The sequence below is a fragment of the Molothrus aeneus genome, unplaced genomic scaffold (genome assembly GCF_037042795.1).
Source record: "Molothrus aeneus isolate 106 unplaced genomic scaffold, BPBGC_Maene_1.0 scaffold_34, whole genome shotgun sequence".
Classification (NCBI taxonomy): Eukaryota; Metazoa; Chordata; class Aves; order Passeriformes; family Icteridae; genus Molothrus; species Molothrus aeneus.
The window spans coordinates 1615613-1636033 of NW_027099005.1; the positions used below are offsets into that span (position 1 = coordinate 1615613).

Below are 20421 nucleotides of genomic sequence, written 5' to 3' on the forward strand. Positions count from 1 at the left end.
AAAACATTGCTGGACTGTGTCAGTGAGGAGCTATGCTCTTGATAGCTTCAAATGAAATAAAGGATTTATTTCATTTGAAGCTATCAAGAGCACAGCTCCTCACTGACACAGTCAGTGGGTCATAGTGAAGGTGTGGAGAAACAAAACGAGATATGGCAGATTTGATGGGTTTAGTTTAAGGACAATATTAAAAAAGGAAAACAATGAAAAACAAGCTCCAAAATGAAACCAACAAGAAGTATCAAAGACAACTTTTATTACAAATTATTTTCAGAAACTGCCCAGCAGTTTAATGTTTCCTAAATTGTCCAGTCATCAGTCTCCACACTGCAGCCTGGAGCTCCTGGTTCCTCAGGCTGTAGATGAGGGGATTCAGGGCTGGAGGCACCACCGAGTACAGAACTGACACTGCCAGATCCAGGGATGGGGAGGAGATGGAGGGGGGCTTCAGGTAGGCAAAAAAGCCAGTGCTGAGGAACAGTGAGACCACGGCCAGGTGAGGGAGGCAGGTGGAAAAGGCTTTGTGCCGTCCCTGCTCAGAGGGGATCCTCAGCACAGCCCTGAAGATCTGCACATAGGAGAAAACCATGAACACAAAACAACCAAAGGCTAAGGATGCACCAAGCACAATGAGCCCAAGTTCCCTGAGGTAGGATTTGGAGCAGGAGAGCTTGAGGATCTGTGGGATTTCACAGAAGAACTGTCCCAGGGCATTGCCATGGCACAGGGGCAGGGAAAATGTATTGGCTGTGTTCAGCAGAGCATTGAGAAAGGCACTGGCCCAGGCAGCTGCTGCCATGTGGGCACAAGCTCTGCTGCCCAGGAGGGTCCCGTAGTGCAGGGGTTTGCAGATGGACACGTAGCGGTCGTAGCACATGATGGTCAGGAGGGAAACCTCTGCTGAAAAGAAGAAGAGAAAGAAAAACACCTGTGCAGCACATGCTGAGTAGGAGATGTTCCTGGTGTCCCAGAGGGAATTGTGCATGGCTTTGGGGACAGTGGTGCAGATGGAGCCCAGGTCGCTGAGGGCCAGGTTGAGCAGGAAGAAGAACATGGGCGTGTGCAGGTGGTGGCCGCAGGCTACGGCGCTGATGATGAGGCCGTTGCCCAGGAGGGCAGCCAGGGAGATGCCCAGCAAGAGGCAGAAGTGCAGGAGCTGCAGCTGTCGCGTGTCTGCCAATGCCAGCAGGAGGAAGTGGCTGATGGAGCTGCTGTTGGACATTGCTTCACTCTGGCCATGGTGGACTGTTGAAACAAGACATTGACAAGCTCGTTGAGTCAATCCTATGGGGTTATTGTAGGAATTCCCTCAAAACTACTTCTCTACCTGTTGGAGAACTTCACTCAACATTTTTATTTTTGAGCTTGTGTTTGTGCTCCTGAGTTACTGATTCATCTTCAGCATTGCTCTCAGGCTGAAACCTGGGGAAGCCCAGAAGGAAAACAGGGGTCCCTGTGTCTCAGTGCAGTCAGAACTACTGGAACCACACAGGTGCCTTTGCTTATTACACCTTCCTCTAGTTCAGCATGATTGAAATTAAAGTGTGCTTGAAAAATAAAGTGGAGTTTTTAAAGACTCGAGTTTAAAAGTCAATTTCTCTAAGCCCTTCTCTCTTTCCCTGTGCAGCTGGACAGGATTGGATACCAAGGGTTGCTCTGGCTCTCTGCTGCCTGGAGTTGTGCCTACTGGGAGCTGTGTCTCTCTATCCAAGCCCTGTCCCTGCCAGTGCTGCCAGAGCCCAGCCCAGCCCTGGGGGCTCAGCTCTGCTCTGCAGACCCCTCCCAGCACAGGGCACTGCCCAGGGGCATCTCCCTGGCAGCAGGGCCTTAAGGGCAGGCCAGACAAACAGAGATGCTGCAAGCCAGGGTGCTGCTGCTGCTGTCTGTAGGGAGAGGAGGCTGAGGAGGCACTTTCTGAGGGAGATCTGAGGCCCATCTGCTGATGCCCAGGCTGACAGTGCAGGAGGCTCAGGGACACAGCCAAAGCTGGCAGCCCCTTTCCCTTCCCTTTAGGAGAAAGCTGAGAGCAGCCCTGGCCATGCAGCACCATCTCCAGAGCAGGAGGAATCTGCCCTGATGGGGGTGGCTTCTTGCACCTGGAACTTCTCCCCTGCAGCGTCCATGGGGAGCTGCCAGGCAGGCTGAGAGCTGCCCCTGGCAGGTGGCACATGCCCTGGGCTGGCCAAGAGCCCTGAGGGCTGCAGGAGCTGCTCTGCAGGACAGCCCTGGGCAGCCCTGGCTGCAGCCCCAGCTTCAGCCCCTGCAGCCGTCCCTGGCAGCAGGAGCCGTCCTGCCCTGTCCCTCTGACGCTGCCCAGGGCAGCCCCGCTCTGCAGCACATCCTCCTCCTGCTCCTCCTGCTCCTCCTGCTCCTCCTGTGCCACAGAGAAACTGGGAGAGTCCTCCTGACACATCCCCCAGGCTGTGGGGTGTGCTGGCTTCAGGAGATCCCTCCAGGAGCACAGGGGACATTGCCCTGCACCCACACACTCACCATGCACAGGGCTGTGAAGATCTTTCCCCAGGTGAAGTCTCAGCTCAATGTCTTCCCAGTCCTGATTGCCTTCAGCCTGTCTCTGCCTGGCTCCTGTGCCCTCAGTGCCTGCAGGCAGAGCCCTCAGCCCTGCTGGGCTGGGAGAGGAGCTGGCCCTGGGAAGAGCTGTTCCTTTAAAGCTCAGCAGCACAGAAACTGCACAAGGACTTTAATGAGCCTCTCGGGGATTTGGTGTTGTTTACATCAGACTCAGTCCCTGAGAGAGTGCTCAAAAAACTTCTCAAGAACTCAAACTTAAATTAAAACTCTGAAATTTCTTGAAGTTTTAATGGGTTCCACTGAGGAACAGAACTGAGAAAGTGTCCCCAGGTTCCAGGTAGAGCAGAACACTGCAGGCACTGATGACAGCTGGGGACAAACAAGGCCAAGGTGTCTGGTGCTGAGCAAAGCTGGATGTGTTTGAGGAATGCCAAGGGCCAAGGTCTGAGCCCCAGGGCCTGGCCAGGCAGATCCTGTCCCTCCCTCCTTGCTCAGGGCTCTTGCCGGGATGGGCACTGTCATGTGGGGATGTGCAATGCCAAGGGCAGGAGCATGGGGCGGCCCCTGCCAGGCTGCTGAGCAGGGACAAGGAGGCCATGAGGCCCCAGGCCTGCAAGGGTCACTTGTCTCCTGCTCCTGCCTCAGTGCTTTCCTTTTTATGGAAAAGAACCATCCCTCCTTCCCAGGCACCCTTGGTGGGAAAACAGGACTCCCATACAACTCACCAATATGATTAAGCTGAAGCCATTGATTGTTTACATTATCCACTTATTTATGCATTCTAACTCTACTGCATACACTGATCACGCATCTCTTCATTGGTGCCTCTCTCTTGTCCTTGTGTTCTGCACTCACTTCTCAGGGTATGTGATTGGTTACAGTCCAGGTGGTTCACAGCCCTCTGTTATCTAGTTCTTGTGCTCTTGGTATTCTGTTTCTCAGTATTTTCTTTCTTCATTTAGCACAGTTTATGTCTTAGTAACCTTGGTGAATTCCAGAGGGCTCTGATAAGAATAACTACAAGCAATATGGCTGGTGCACAGTGTGGCCTAAGTTGTTCAGATACATTGCTACAACTCCCCCTTCTTCTTCTTTCACCAGCCAAACCCTTTTCACTGTATTTTCTACCAAGTGGGTCACCAATATCACTATGCATGGAATAGCTCAAAGCAATATAATAATAACTACTAGTAATAACAAAGCTCCCTTTAAGGGATCTTTCAATCATCCAGTTCTTCCCCATCCCTCAAACCATTCATCCAAGCCCCAATCATTCAGAGTCAATTTCTTCATGTTGTCTTGCAGTTGTTTGAGTTTCCTATGAATGGATGTAGACTGGCCAGAGAGATTCATACAACACATTCCTTCAAAATCCTCACACCTGTGCCCATGTGCTAACAGCAAAAAATCTATAGCAGCTCTATTTTGCAGTGTGCCATGTCTAATACAATCTACCTCAGTGAGCATTTGATTTAAAATAGCTGAACTTCTGTTCAGTGTGGGAATCCATAAAATCAGAGGGTTTTTGGGGAAGCCGCAAAAGGCAGGCCTCAGAGACAGCAGGACTGTGATTAGAGCTAAGCAGTAGCCCTGAGATTGGTCAGCAGAAAAATTATTTAAAAAGTAGAAAAGCACGGACAAATAGAACAATGGTCTGTGTATTAACACTTGTCTAGAAAAACTCTCTAAGCTACAGAACAGTTTTTCTAGCAAGAGATTAGGAAGTTTGAAGCTTAATAATGGAGCTCTGTGCATTGTGTTTTAAGGCTTACAAGCAGGTATTGTATCCAAAATAGGCAAGCATTGTTTTAACCAAAGGTACCTGTGCTTATTGTGGTTGGATAGAACTACTGTCAATATGCTTTTGCTTTGTGGGTTTTGGTCAAAAAACTTTTAAAGTAAGTTGTAACATTGCATTCTTTGTCTGCTGCCGAGGACACGAGCTGCTGGCATCTTCCCATTCTCATAACCATGTGATGAGACTGATGCTGGAAAATAAAACAGCTCAAGGCACGTTCCTCAGCAGCCCTGTCCCGTTTGTGATTTGTACATAGCCCCTGGCTCTCTCTATACAAGACAGACTGTGCAAAGTACTTTATGCTATGAATTTCATGCATTGCTCTCAAAAAGAACCAAACCCCCTATCTTAAGGCACTTTCATAACAACATGTACACACACCTCAAAGAAAGACCTCCAGTACTTGACCAGAATCATGAATCTAAAATTATTGAAGGGCCATACCCTTTCATTATGTGGGGGAGAGGATATGCTTGTGTTTCTACAGGTACAGGACCCTGGTGGATTCCCAGAAGATTTATCAGTAGACCACAGATCTGACGATGACCCCTCGAATGAACACAAAGTCAGATCCCCTTCCAACCATGCCACAGAAGCAGCTTTCTCTTGGAGATGAAGAAAAAAGAAATTCATATATCCAAACATTGTGGCAAGGACACTCATCGCACGTAGATACATCCCACCGATAACATCCATGTCAATCTCAAATGCAGACACACTCCTGCCTTTTCCACCATCTCTCTACCAGTGACCCTTTATCCCTACCCCCTCCCTCTTTCCCCTCTTGAAACTGCTCCTTTTTCCCTCCCTCAAACTTCCCTTAAAAAAGAGAAGGGCATGATTGGGAGGAGTTGGGAAGAACTATAGGAGGAACTTAAAAATATTTAAGAATGTCTTAAAATAAGTCCACTAATGTGTGTTTTTATCATACACAGGTAAAAACTACCCAGTGGGAAAGAAGAAGTATGATTCTTTCTGTCACACCCTCCAGGGCACCCCACAGCAGTACCAGTGCCATCGTTGTCATCGTCTTTTTCAGCGCCCTCATCTGTATCCAAGTGACCACCAGCTGGATCGTCCCTCAGCCAAAACAAAACATCTGGGTCACTTTGGCAAAGTCATTAAAGCAAGACAATCTTTGCATGGCCATTGGAAACGTAGACGGTCCGCTCTTAACATCCCTGGTGGGAGTCCCCCTGTCACCAAATGACCGCCCATATGTAGGTAAGAAACCCAACCCCATGGACACCTGGGACGAGTGGATGAAGATCCTCCCACGCCATGTCTCCACAGGACTTGCTTTTCCAGGCCCAGGATGGTGTTCTGGGCAGTGGTGTGAGGCACAGGGTCGGTCTCCAGCCATCCCGTGGTGGCTTCCACCATGGTCAGCATGTAGCTCTTGCCCTGGCGTGTCTGGGGCAGTGTGATGGAGTCAATCTGCCAGGCCTCCCAATACTTGTACTTGCACCACCGCCCACCGTACCACAGGGGCTTCACTCGCTGGCCTGCTTGATGGCAGCACACATCTCACAGTCATGGATAACCTGAGAAATACTGTCAATGGTTAGATCCACCCCTCGGTCTCATGCCCACTTACAGGTGGCATCTCTGCCCTGATGACCTGAGGCATCATGGGCCCATTGAGCTGGGAACAACTCCCCCGTATGTTGCCAATCTAAGTCTATCTTTGGCACCTCTATCTTTGCAGCCTGACCTACCTGCTCGTTGTTTTAGTGTTCCTCACTAGCCCGACTCTTGGGGACATTGGCATCTCAATGGCAGACTTTCACAGGTAGCTCTTCTACCTGAGTGGCAATGTCTTTCCATTCATCAGCAGCCCAGATTGATTTTCCTCTATGCTGCCAGTTGGCCTTTTTCCACCTTTCCAGCCAACCTCACAGATCACTGGCTATCATCCATGAATCGATATAAAAGGTATCGTTTTGGCCCCTTCTCTCTTTCAGCAATGTCCAGGGCCATCTGAATGGTTTAGAGTTCAGTAAATTGACTTGATCCACCTTCACCTTTGGTAGCTTGTGCAATCTGTCGTGTGGGGCTCCATACAGCTGCTTTCCATTTCCAGTTCATCCCTACAATGCGACAGGAACCAACAGTGAAAAGAGCGTAGCGTGTTTCCTCTGCTGGTAGTTGGTTGTACGGTGGAGCTTCCTCAGCCCATGTCACTTGTACCTGCTCCTCTTTGTCAGTGAGACCAAAGTTTTCACCTTCCAGCCAGTTTGTATTTATCTCCAAAATCCCAAGGCGATTCAGGTTTCCAATACAGGCACGCTGTGTGATCAGAGCAATCCATTTGCCCCATGTGGTGTCAGTGGTGTGGTGGCTACAGAGAACCTTTCTTTTAAACATCCGCCCCAGCACCGGTAGTCGGGGTGCCAGGAGGAGTTGTGCTTCTGTGCCAATCACCTCCGAGGTCCCTTGAACTCCTTCATAGGCAGCCAAGATTTCCTTCTCAGTGGGAGTGTAGTTGGCTTTGGATCCTCTGTAACATTGGCTCCAGAATCCCAGTGATCGGCCTTGAGTCTCCCCAGGCACCTTCTGCCAAAGGCTCCAGGACAAGCTATTGTTCCTGGCTGCAGAGTAGAGCACGTTCTTCACCTCTGCTCCATTCCTGACTGGGCCAAGTGCTACTGCATGAGCGATCTCCTGCTTGATCTGAGCAAAGGCTGGTTGCTGTTCAGGGCCCCAGTGGAACTCGTTCTTCTTGCAGGTGACCAGGTGGAGAGGGCTCACAATCTGGCTGTACTCAGGAATGTGCATTCTCCAAAAACCTATGGCTAAGAAAGCTTGTGTTTCCTTCTTGCTGGTCAGTGAGGACATTGTTGTGATCTTACTGAAGACCTCAGTGGGAATCTGACGCCATCCATCTTGCCACTTCACTCCCAGAAGCTGCATCTCTCGGGCGGTCCTTTGACTTTGCTCTTCTTGATGGTGAAGCCAGCTTCCAGCAGAATCTGGATGATCCTGTCTCCTTTCTCAAACACTTCCATTGCCGTGTTCCCCCACACAATGATGTCCTTGATGTACTGCAGGTGTTCTGGAGCCTCACCCTTTTCCAGCGCAGCCTGGATCAGTCCATGGCAGATGGTGGGGCTGTGCTTCCACCCCTGGGGCAGTCGATTCCAGGTGTACTGCACGCCCCTCCAGGTGAAAGCAAACTGAGGCCTGCATTCTGCTGCCAGAGGAATGGAGACAAACACGTTAGCAATGTCTATAGTGGCAAAGCACTTTGCTGCCTTGGACTCCAGCTCGTACTGGAGTTCCAGCATGTCCGGCACAGCAGCGCTCAGTGGTGGAGTCACTTCATTCAAGGCGCGATAGTCCACAGTCAATCTCCATTCTCTGTCAGATTGTGCACAGGCCAGATGGGACTGTTGAAGCGTGAGTGGGATTTGCTGAGCACCCCTTGGCTCTCCAGCTCACGGATCATTCTGTGGATGGGGATCACGGCATCTCAATTCGTTGCTATTTCACCATGACTTGGCATTTTCCTATCTTTAAGCCTCTTCCCTCCACGGAGCCCTAGCAGGCTCGGAGCCTGCTACAGATCACAGCTTCTCAATTTGTTCAACGCTGCCAGTGGTGCACTGTCGAGGTGACAATTGGTACTCGTTGCTCTTCCACCCTCAGGAGTCCTACTGCAGATGAGTTTTCTGATAGTCCAGGCAAGGTGTTCAACTGCTTAATGTTCTCTGCCTCTACTGCAGCTATTCCAAAAGCCCACCCGAGTCCCTTGGGGTGTTTGTGAAGCCATTCTGGAAGAAGTCTATGCCCAGAATACACGGGGCCTCTGGGCCAGTCACAATAGGATGTTTCTGCCACTCCTTCCCAGTCAGGCTCACCTGGGCTCCCAACAGGGTCAATTACTGTGATCCCCTCGTCGCCCCAGCAATGCAAACAGGTTCCGCCCCCCCATGTCCCCATGGCATTAGGGTACACTGCACACCAGTATCAACTAAGGCGTTGTATTTTTGTGGCTCTGATGTGCCAGGCCATCGGATCCACACCATCCAGAAAATCCAGTTTTCCTGTGCCTCTCCCTGGCTAGAGGCAGGACCCCTCTAGCCCTGGTTATTATTTCTTTCCTGGGCATACATGGTAGAGGTTCCTTCAAGGGGATCTGACAGATCACACCTGGCAGCTCGGTCATGGGAGGTTGGGGCTACCTTCACTTTAGTGGAACTCCCTCAGTTAGTGTTTCCCTCCTTGAGCTGATGCACCCATGCTGCCAGGAGAGAAGTGGATTTCCCATCCCACCTTCCCATGTCTTCCCCATGGTCACGCAGGAAGAACTACAGGTTGGCTCATTGGGTGTACCCTCTCTCTCTAGCTGGGGGATGTTGGGCTCTGACTTTGGGGCCTGTAACCTGCACTGGTGCCAAACTGATCTTCCTCACCTCCTCCTTCATCTCTCTCATTGTAGGAAACATATGTTTGTGCTGTTCTTGTGAGCCAGCGAAGGCTTCCTGAAGATAAGGAAAGCCCCGTATCTCTCTGGAGAAAGGTACCAAGGCTATCACCATGACAACATGGAGAAAGAGAGAGAGTTAGAAGATAGGGACTTTAGTTGGTTCACAGAGTGACATGGATCCTTGTTCACCTACTGAGAACTTTGTTTCTTTCTTATGACCAATGGGCAGTGAATGTGTCTGTTCAGTAAATGTAAATATCTTGAAAGAGTATAACAGCAACATGTTGGTATAATAAATCTCTCTTGCACCCTTCTGATGGAGTCGTGGTACTTTGTGCTGTGTCGTGGCCTATATTGGCATCTGGTGGCCCTGCCATGATTGCAACAGGACTGCAAAAAAGGAAAGACAAAAGAGAGAAAAAGTTGAAAAGTAGCCTAAAAACAAGTGAAGGCAGCAAGGACGCCGCGGAGGTCCGGACCTAATTCAGACGTCTGATTCGAGGTAAGTGACTGGGAAAAATAATGGGAAATAATTTATTACATGAGGAAAAGGCTGTTTTGTCCATGTGGAAGGCTTTATTGAAAAGGAAAAATGTTCAAGCTTCTGATTATGCTCTTGGTAGTTTACTGACATGGTGTAAACCACATACTTTGAAGCTGATGCCGATATTGCCTTCAGTGTCCGGGCATGGAAAAAGGTTGGGAAGAGACTATGGGAAGAGATACCTAAGGGGTATAAGACAGTTGTTGATTTAGCTGCTACCTGGAGACTGTTGTATGAGGCGTTGAAGGTGTAATATATGTTATGAAATAATTCATGCTTATAGAGAGAACCTATTTTATAAGACTGTGAAATCCAAACGAGTCTCTGACCACAAGCAGCCCAGAGGCAGACGTCTACTTGGAATCTCAAGGTTCCTGAAGGCAGCAGGAGAACAATACCCAGTTAACTTATGAATAGACGTGTCCAGCGCGATGATTGCTGCTATCCCGAGTGCTCGGAAGATGCCCGAGGACGATCATTGCCCAACTGATACAATCGATCGAGATAGCAGAACTTGCCAGAAAAATACATCTGAATAGACGACTTCCCCGGACGCAATTAACGCCGGCTATTGACCAGGAAACAGCGATTGTCCAGCTCTGCACAGTGAAAGAAACTGTCTTGAATATGCAGTTACAAAAGAAATCAGGACTCCTCTGCCTCAGGCATAACAAACTGTATAAAACAGCCCCGCAAGAAGTGGTGCTCGTGAACAGGGGAAGGTCTGATGCGATAGAGGTCAGATCCAGGTTCACCCAGCGCCGACCCTGCGCTCGACACTTTCTCTTTGGCTGTGGGGTTTTTGAGGAGCGTATTTTGGTCATGGAAAAAAAAAAATCTTTTTCACATTTTGATAAATTTGGCTTTTTGATTGATCATTTATAACAAAGGAACGGAAAGCAGAACAAGATAGAGGGGAGGAATTGGAGGAAGAAGAATTAGAGCAAGAAACTGAAGTAGAGGAACAGGAGGAAGTTGAGGCTGAGCCTGTCCATGTATCTCCCCCTGAAGAGCCTGCTGCAGTTGCTGGGGAGGTTCCCCCAGGGTTTGCTATCGTGAGAATCAAGCGGCAGGCTGAGACTGCTCCTTGGTACTCATCTCCAACAGACTGCTGAGTGTATGTTAAACCTGTGTTAAACTGCTCAGCAGTTGGTTGAACTGAGTACCAAACCAAAGTATCTTGCGCCTGCACAGCAATTAGCCAAAATGAAGTTCCAGAAGAAGACAAGTGAAAAACAGGCTGGGTCCTTGGCCCTTATGTCTCTCCGTGGGCCGTTTGCTCCCCTGCTCCCCTCTCACCCTCCCGTGGATCAGTTGCTCCCCACCACCCCCAGCTTTCCCTTGAGCCCTCCGCCCCTCCTCTGCCCTCCTTCGAGTCCTCTGCCTCCACTCCAGCCCCAGCTGAGCCAGCTGGCCTGCCCCTCCCTCCTGAACTGGTTGAACAAAAGCAATTTTTAACATTGCGTCCTTCTTTCTCTAGTGATACTTCTGACGGTGAACTGCCGGTTATAAGTGCACCCAAAAAGACGCAGGAATCTGTTTCTGTTAGCCCTCGGAGCAGATCCAGGCCTGCTGTTTCTTGGACTCTGCCTCTCTGCCAGGTGGCTGTGACTCCTTGACACCCTTTGCAATTCTGGGAGCATGTGAGAATGAAAGCAGCTGAAGTGGGAGATTGGAATTTGTTAGAGAAAATAGGTGCACCTAAAAGGATGGAGATGGCTTCTGCTGCTTCTGGTGGGCCTGTGGCTTTTCCTGTTTTCAAAGCTGTTCCTAATTCGGGACAAGAAGATAGCCATCAGGTTTTTGCATGGAGGGATCTCCAGTCAAAAGTAGATCAGTATGGTGTTAACTCTTCGCAGGTGATGCAAGTGATTCGTGTTCTAAATGCTGATCTACTTGCACCTCATGATATTGCTCACCTTGCTACGATTCTGTTTCAGCCAGTGCAGTATGGTGTGTTTCAAGCTACCTGGAAACAAATGGTTGAAAGAGCAGCATTGGACAATGTGGAGTTACCTCAGCAGGATCCATGTCACGCTGTGGGAGCTGATGCCTTGCTGGGCAATGGACCATTCTCTAACCCGGATTTGCAGGCAAGATGGGACCCCCTGGTTCTGGCACAGGCCCAGCAGCTGGGTATCAGTGTCACCATGATATTTTCTGAAAATTCCTCTTTGCCCAGGATTTTCTCCTGGGAAGCTGAGAAGCCTCAGAGAGGAATGAAAACAATAATTATCTGATTGATGCTCCTGTGTTTGCTGCTTTGGAATGTGGCTTGAACATTGTTTACCAACAGGCGAATGTTGATTGGTTCCATGTGAATTGTTTTAATTTAATGACCAATCATGGTCCAGCTGTGTCGAGGCTCTGAGGAGTCATGGGGTTCTATCATCATTCTTTTCCAGCCTTCTGATGTATCCTTTCTCTATAGTTTAGTATAGTTTTAGTATATAATTTCTTTTCATAAAATATAATGTCATAAAATAATAGATCAGCCCTCTGAGAACATGGAGTCAAATTCTCATCTCTCACCTCATCCTGGGGACCTCACAAACACCACACATGAGTGCTTTACTCAAAACAATGGAAATGGCAGCTCCTAAACCAAGGTTTATTACCGTCCAGCAAGGGGTGAAGGAACCTTTGCTGCAGTTTGTGGAGAGGGTTGCTGCAGCCCTTGAGAAGCAAGTAGAAGATGATAAGCTCAGGCAAATTTTATGCAGACAGCCTGGGACAACGCAAACAAAGACTGCAGGTGAATTATTGATTCTTTAGCGGGAGATCCCCCACTGTCTGATATTGTAGTTGCTTGCTCAAAGGTTGGTTCGGTTGAGCATAAAATGGCTGCTTTGGCTGAAGTCCTGAAGTCTTCACCCAGATGTTCTGCTTGTGAAGAATCGGGGCATGTGAAGACACAATGCCCTCAAACTGCTGGACGATGTGTACACTCCAGTTGGTTTGGTTATCGCCCCGGAGAAAGTTCAAAGGCAGAAGCCTTGGAAATATTTGGGGTTGATAATCACCAATACACAAATTGTGCCTCAACCTGTAAAATTGGACATTGATATTAAAACTGCTGTTGACGTACAGAAATTAGTTGGTGCAATAGATTGGCTTAGGCCATACTTGGGGATAACTAATCATCAACTGCAACCTTTGTATGACTTACTATCCGGGATAACTTCCTCTACCAGTGAGAGACATTTGACTGCTGCAGCAAAAAAGGCTGTAGAAGTTGTTGAATTGCCCTTGACATCTAAATTTGTTACCAGGACAGAGTTTCTCTTGGTGTGCAATTATTTATTTTGAGAGATGATGAAATACCATGCAGATTGTTGTGTCAATTGAATGATAAATGGGAAGACAAAATGCATATTTTGGAGTGGATATTTTTTGTCTTTCAGGTCCTGAAAAACAGCTCCAGGCCTGTATGAGCTTTTTGCAGACATCATTATCAAAGGTCGCAGACGCTGCCATGAGATCTTAGGCCGTGCTCCTGTAACTATTGTCACACCGGTACAACAATGGTATTTTGAATGGTGTTTTCAAAACAATCATGAGCTGCAATCTTCCTTATCTTCCTTTACAGGTCAAATAGCATATCATTTACCTTCTCATCCTCTTTTGGATTTCACTAAGAAGATTCCCTTTCAGGGGAAACAATTTTGCTCTTCTGTGCCAATGGAAGGTGCAACAGTTTTTACAGATAGATCAGGGAAAACTGGAAAAACTGCTGTAGCCTGGAAGAAGAATGACTGCTGGGAATATGAAGCAATGGTTCAAAAAGGGTCTTTTAATTAGTTGAACTTGGTGTCGTACTTTTGGCCTTTACCTTATTTCCTAATTCCATCAATATAGTTGCTGATTCTGTTTATGTTGCTAATTGAGTGAAACAGTTGGATCAAGCTGTGTTGCATAATGTAAAGGAGAAACCATTATTTGTTATGTTGTTAAAATTGTGGACTGTTATTCGTAATCGAAAGCATTCTTATTTTATTATGCATATCCATAGCCATACATTGCTACCTGGATTCTTTGTTGAAGGTAGCACCTATGTGGATTCCCTTGTGGCTGCCTCAGCAGTAAAAACGGTGCCTAATGTGTTACAGCAAGCTGTTCTATCTCACCAATTTTTCCATCAGGGTGCTCAGGCACCACGGCAGCAATTTAAGTTATCACACAGCGAAGCAAAGTCAATTATTTCTTCTTGCCCTGATTGTCATCTGGCTCATGTTTCACAATATTACAGCACTAATCCCAGAGGCTTACTCCCTTTGCAAGAATGGCAAACAGATGTTACAAAAATGCCTGAATTTGGCAGTCTAAAGTATGTTCATGTTAAAATTGACGCTTTTTCTCATGCCATGGTTGCTTCAGCATTGGCAGGTGAAACAGCTCGGGGTGTTATTTGTCATTTTTGCCACGCCTTTTCCATCTTAGGCATTCCATCACATGTAAAGACAGATAATGGCCCGGTGTGTGTTTCAAAGAAATTGCAAGTGTTTTTTCGTGCCTGGGGTGTTGATCATTCCACTGGTATTCGACAGGCCAAGCAATTATTGAATGTGCTCATGGTGTGTTGAAACGACAGGTACAAAAAAATAGGGGGAATGCAGAGGGAGTCACCTCAAGTGAGATTAGATAAAACTGTTTATGTCTTAAACTTTCTACATCCTTTACCTGACTTAGAATTGTCTCCTATATTCTACCATTTTTTGTCTTTGAATGCAAAACAGCCAAACTTTCAGAAAAGTATTAATGTATGGGTAAAAGATTTAATCACGGGAAAGTGGACTGGCCCAGTGGAATTAGTAACATGGAGAAGAGGATATGCATGTGTTTTAACAGGAAATGGCTCTCGTTGGGTCTCTGCCCGTTGTGTTAAACCTTATTTGGAGCACACAGAAAAGGACAGGATGGGTGGTTCTACAGCGGAAGCAAAATGAGTAGGCAATTGCATTGGTTATTAGGTGCATGGAAGCATGGACCCTCAAGGAATGTGTGGTAAAGATGGTAATTCGAGACAGAGTAAAGGGAGTTATAGGCTTACCCTGAAAATACAAAATTTAAGTTAGTGGGTGTTACTTTTGCTTCTTTTCCTTGAATTGTCTTACAGAGAGGTTGGTAGCACTGAGAAATGTGTCTTGTACCATTTCCTTTTGCAGGGCACCGACAATGCCAAAAATAGGGGAATTTGATGTACCTAAGGGAGAAGTGTTGCCTTTGCAGAGGGGTTGAATTAGTAGCTGAACTCCAAACTTTGAGCAACTAGGTTGGTTGCCCATTATGATAGCAGCAACCAGTTGTAAAGTTGAGTGGATGCTACTTGGTCCTAAGTGGTGACTAGGCAGATGACTTGGTCTCTGACTCTGTGTGGGTGAAAGTTATTTGTCTAGAGGTGAAGGTGTCATTCTGCTGCAAATGTGTCATCTGGAAATTGCGAGGTCTGTAATGGTATTTGAAGATCTATTTTTTATGTGCCTTGTTTGTATATGAGTGCTAAGATTGTGAGGGTGTGTGTTGTGGGTTGGGTAGAAGTTGGTTAGTTGTAAGTGAATGAAGAATGGATGCTCTGTCTGCTTGGATTTTTGCAAGGGCCCTGCAGAAGTCCTTAGCAGTTGTTTTTGTGGGTCAAATACAAAAAGGGGCACTTGTGGGAAAGACATTTTTGTGCTGTTGCTGTAAGCCAGCGAAGGCTTCCTGAAGATAAGGAAAGCCCCATCTCTCTGGAGGAAGGTACCAAGGCTATCAGCATGGCAACGTGAAGAAAGAGAGAAAGTTACAAGATATGGACTTTAGTTGGCTTACAGAGTGACTCGGCTCCTTTTCACCTATTGAGAACTTTGTTTCTTTTTCATGACCAATGGGCAGTGTATGTGTTTGTTACGTAAATATAATAATCTTGTAAAGCTATAAAGGCAACCTGTTGCCTTAATAAATGCTACAGCATTATACAGCCTCTCTTATACAGCCTTCTGATCTGAGTCCTGGTGCTTGTGCCATGTCGTGCTCTATAGCGACACCTCATCTCCTCTTTAGGGCCTTGATCACAGCAGAGACAGGAGCCTGCATGGGGCCATTGATCACACTCTCACAATTTCTAAGCTTGTTGGTGACAGAGCCCACCGTCTCTCGGTTGTTATCGGCATTAATCATTGCAGTGAAGGTGGTGTATTGAGATGGCCCCAGATTTGCCAGACTCCACAGCATTTGCCCTGTGCACTGACCTTGTCAGGGTCATTATCATGCTGTCCATCCCTCCCAAAGAGTACCTGCAACACTGCCACTTCTCTCAGCTGTTGGATCCCTTCCTCGAGGATCTTCCAGCACATTCTATGGTGCTGCTCCTGCATTCTCTCCCTGGGGACAAACCTCTCCCTGATACTCAATAAAAGCTGCTCCCAGAGAGAAAGGGACCCTGGCTCCCTTACAAAAATCTGATTCACACCTGAGTCCTGGGTCAAGGGTCCCAAATTCCTTGCCTCACCACCATCCAGTTACAGGCCTGTACCCATAAGGTCCCAGACCCGGAGTAACCAGGTTGTATAAGCCTCACATCCCCGTCGTACAATGTCTTTGTGCAGATTACAGAGACTTTTGTACATCAGGGACTCAGTGATGATCTCAACCGTTGGCTCCCCTGCGGGTTGTGAGGGGCCTCCATTTTTACCCTTATCTTGGGTGATCTGATTTCATCTTAGACCTCCTTGTTTCCACAGGGGCGACTGCTGCTGGCTGTGACTGCCCTTGCAGTTCAGCTGGAACCTGGATGGTTGTAACATCTGTGGGTTCACTGCTGCACCATCAGACTCTCCCTCTTTGAGGCAGGGGGAGGGTTTCTCACCAGCTGGGGAAATGTGCTCCTTCAGCATCTGGCCCATCTCCTTCACCAGAGCCCCCACCCAGTCTGGGTGGTTCATTTCTGAGCTGGGCTGTGGGGCAGGGTCAGGCTCTGGGGCAGCAGCATCCCTTGTCTCTGGGGTAGGTGTCAGGGTGGTTATCCAGGTTAATCTTCCCTTATCCCTGAATGCTAAATAGAACAGGCCTATCAGCAACACCAACCACTGTATGATATCATTAGCATTTAGAGTGGATCTGAGCCCTTTGAAAACTGGTGGGGCAGACCCAAAGAGCTGGGTGGAGGGTTGGGAGAAAATTTCCTCTGGTGTAATCTCCTTACAGTGGGTACCATTATTAAAGTAACCCCAAAACCATACAGTTAGTGTGTGATAGCTCAGAATCCATGTGCCTGTCTTCCAGTGGAAGTTAAAGATGCATGAATTCCTCACCTCATTAAGCCATAAAGCAAACTGGATAACAGCCACAGCAGCCTTAGTTATGGTTAGCCTGTGTTCCAGGGATGGCCGGGGTGCTCCTGATGGGGCAGAAGGAAGAGCTCCAGGCCCTCTGTGAGGGTGATGAGGGCAGTGGGCTGTCAGCGGGGGCTGGCCGGGCGAGCTGCAGTGCCTGGGCAGGGAGCTGCAATCCCTGCCCCGGCTGCGGTGGCTTCGCTCCTTGTGTGGACCAGGGGTGGCGTGGGCAGAGCACACAGAGATTCCAGGGACATGGGTGATGGGATTCATGGCCAGCACCTTGCAGCTGATCCCCTTGGCCCCTCCTCTCTTGTGGCCATGGCAAGAGCTGGGTGCGATGGCCCTGGCAGAAAGGTCTCCATGGATTCCTGCAGATCCAGGTTCTGACCATGGCTCTGTTCCTCTCTCTTCCAGCCCTTCAAGCCCTGAGTGAAGACAACAGCCCCTCCCACATAAGCACATTTGTTCAGGTGATGTTCGAGGGAAGAGCTGCAGAACAATTTCCATCTGTTGGCTCAGAAGAACCAGTGTCTCTTGAAGACCTCCAGGTCCCTTGGAAGGTGAGACCACCTGGAGAGCAGAGGAGACCAGCTGGAGCTGCAGGCACAGCTGATGATTGGCACAGCTGAGCCTGGGGAAGCTCCCATAGCTCCTGCCTTCTCCCTCCCTGTTGACAGCTCCCTCTCTCCAGCCCTCAGACCCTGCCTGTGGTAGTTGGTGTTTTACAGTTGTTTTAATACAAAATATAGATTTCCTGTGTTAGTCAGTTATAATGGTTTCTTCCATGTACCCCATTTTGTTCTCCCTAATGGTTCAGTCCTAAGTTGTTCACCACAAAGTTTTCTGCCACTTGTCTGCCCATCAGTGTGTCAGTCTCCCTGCTCCTCCCCTCATTCCCTTAGAAGCCCTTGTCAATCTCAGTTGTGCTACCCCTTACTCTTGTCAGTCTCTGTAGTCACTCCCCTTGTATTCTCAAATGTTCTGTGTCAGCAATGTCTCGATGGTTGATTGCTTTGTGAGGCTTCTTCCCTCCCCTGAATGATCCTTATTGGAGTTGCTGAGTGATCTGTTCCTCCCCTAAGATCCCCTCATTGGGTGAGAGTTGTATCCACCCCTTGCATGATCCCCTCTTTAAAAATGCTAGTCGGACCCATTTTCTTTGCGACTTGCATCTGACTCCTTTTGGGAATAAATCTTCGTTGGAAACTCAGACCAGTGATCCTTCCTTGTTTCCTTTGCCTCAGATTTCTCGTGCCGTGCTCCTGCTGTGTCACCCACGCCGTAGCGATTACCGCCACCCTGGACGGTCTCGGCAGAGATCAGGGGGCGGCCACTCTCGAGTGTGCCCTCGGCCACCAAGGGTGTGCCAGCCAGAGAACCTCCATCCCATGGCTGCAGAGCCCTTCCACACCTGCCCGTCCCCTTTCTCCCTTCCAGCTCATCCCTGTGCTTCGCCTTGCATTAATAAACAGTTTGGCTTCTTCACTTTACCTGCATCTCTGTGGAGCTGGAGCGATGTAGATCCAGGGCCCCGGGACACTCAGGCCCCTCCTGCCATTCTCCTCCACGCCGTGTTTTGTGCACAGACACAGAGGAACGAGGGCAGATGAGGCTGGAACGGTCCCTGTGCTGAAGGTCCAGTTCCACAACACTGTGGAGTTAGAGATGTTGCTGAGCACCCTGGAGCCCCTGGACATTGGAAGAGCCAACCCGAGGATGCTCTGAACCAAGCTGTGAGGGATTCCATGGCGAGCATCCATGGAGGGCCAAGGAGCTTGGAATGCTGGAAGATTTCAGGAACAGCTTCCTGAAACCACGGCAGTGCTCCATCCCTGCCCTGGATCAGGAAGAGGGCAGAAGCAGAGACCATCTGGGCTTAACAGAGAGCTTTGGGTGTGCCTAAGAGCAAATGAAGCAGCAGCACGGTGCCCGAGACTCGGACGCGCGACCGTGCCAGTGCCCAGAGCGCTGTCAGGCAGTGCCGAGATCCCGGGTGTGGTTCTGGTCCCCACAACCAAGGAATGGCAGCCGCAGGCTCAGAGCCAGTCAGAAAGCCAACCAAGTGAGACCAGAGGGAGGGCACCCTTCCAGTTTCTCTTGGGCATGGCCACAAAACAGCCCCTGCTGCTTCTTCCTCCGCCTGTGTTTGGGGTGTGCTGGTGGCAGAGCCAGCCAGGTTTTGCTCTGTGTTCCAAAGCTTGTTGAGAGCGGGCATGAAAAGTGCTGTGTGCACAGCAGAGAGTCCTGGAAGGTGCTGGCAAGAGCGTCCTGCAGGGACAGGGCTCTGGGCTCTGGCTGGGAACAGCCTGGTTTTGCTGCTGTTCGAGCAAAACCAGGCAGGAGCGCAGGCAGGAGCTGAGGCAGGTGAAGAGGCAGTGGGCAGCTTGTGTTTGTAGAGGGCCTGGGGCTGCACATCTGAACCTCTCCCTGGACACACACTTGGGGGAATACGAGCTAGAGCTGGAGTGCCTGTCCTGAAAGGACCTGGAGTCATTCAGCCTTGCCAGCTTTTCTAAAGAGTGTGTTGGTGTTCCCCAGGAAAGCTACACATTTGGGGAAATGCCTTTGGAGGAAAGGGGCTTGCTTCTCAAGCAAAGTGCTTCCCAGGGAGCTCCCAGTGAGGTAGGTGCAAGTGTCCCCCTTTGGCTCTCTGTGCTGCTTTCAGTCCTTGAGGCCCCTTGCACTTGGCAGAGGGGCAGGGAAGGGAGAAGGCTGTGAAGAGCAGGTTTGGCATCTGCCTGGACCTACAGAGACCAACCCAAGCACCTGCAGCAGGGTGTGTTCCCCCCTTTAGACAGAGGTGTGAACAGGAGCATCTCTGTCCAGCCAGGAGCCCCAAAGCTCTCTTTGAGAGCTGTGAATTAAAAGGCCTTTATGCACACACTTTTCACATCTTCCGTGTCTGCTGTGTTTCAACTCTTGGCAATGTGCATTTGCCTCCTGCTTGGTGGAAGCTGCTGTGGCCCAGGGCTGGCACAGAGCTGGGCTGTGTGGGCCAGGCAGCTTGGAGAGCCTTGGCTGATCTTGGTGTGTCCCTGGCCTCACAAAAGGCTTGGAAGGTTTGCCTCCCAAGGCATCCTGCTCATTGGCTCTCCCTGTGCATCTTGGAGAGAGCAAGGTGGGCATTTCTGGCAGCTGGGCATCAGCAGGCCTCCAAATGGGGGCGTGTTGTGAAGCGAGCCCAGCTGAGATTCCTGAGAGGAGCCCAGTGCTCCTTGCTCCCCTCTGCTGACACGTGAGCGTTTGTCTGGTTTTGGGATGGCCCTGGCTGTGTCAGGGGTGCTACATGGACACGAGACAGCCGGTCCTGTCCTGCTGGGTCCCAGCAGTGCCTCACAGCAGCCCTGCATCCACGTCAGGATGCTGGCCAAGAGAGGTCCTGGAAGCTGAGGCAGCTGATTTTAAGCTTGTGCAGGTGCCTACAGGTCAAGGCCAAGGGTGTTCCCTTGGGATATAGCAGTCCTGAGGGCTCTCCCTCATTCAAAGAAATCAGCAGACAAATGCATTGTCTGCCAAAAGCCCTTTTATTGACTTGGCAGGAGGGCAGGACTCTGCACCCCACTAAAATGTGTCTCTGCCAGGTATAAATTTCAGCGGGTTAATGTAGGAATTGTATCAAAAATACCATCCATTTTTAAACTGCTGAGATGATTCGATAGGCAAGGGGTTAGAAGTACATTGTGTCAGATTCCTAGACTTAAAGCTGATGTGCAGGCACTGGCCAGGAGCGCTCTCGATGCCCTAAAGCAGCACAGTCTTCCTCTTCCCTGCACTGGGCTGATTCGCCACTTGCCCTTAGTTCTTC

At 49.2% G+C, this 20421-nt stretch overlaps 1 protein-coding gene across 1 annotated transcript; it reads right to left on the reverse strand.

Annotated features, from left to right (window-relative positions):
* Positions 1-289: 289 nt before the first annotated feature.
* Positions 290-1222, reverse strand: LOC136570476 (olfactory receptor 14J1-like). Its single transcript, XM_066570941.1, has one exon. It carries the CDS (start codon positions 1220-1222, stop codon positions 290-292), a length of 933 nt encoding a protein of 310 aa, XP_066427038.1.
* Between the last annotated feature and the right edge of the window lie 19199 nt (positions 1223-20421).

What these genes read in the sequence shown, in the direction of transcription:
- LOC136570476 (XM_066570941.1), bottom strand. Translation starts at nt 1,222, where the DNA reads ATGTCCAACAGCAGCTCCATCAGCCACTTCCTCCTGCTGGCATTGGCA.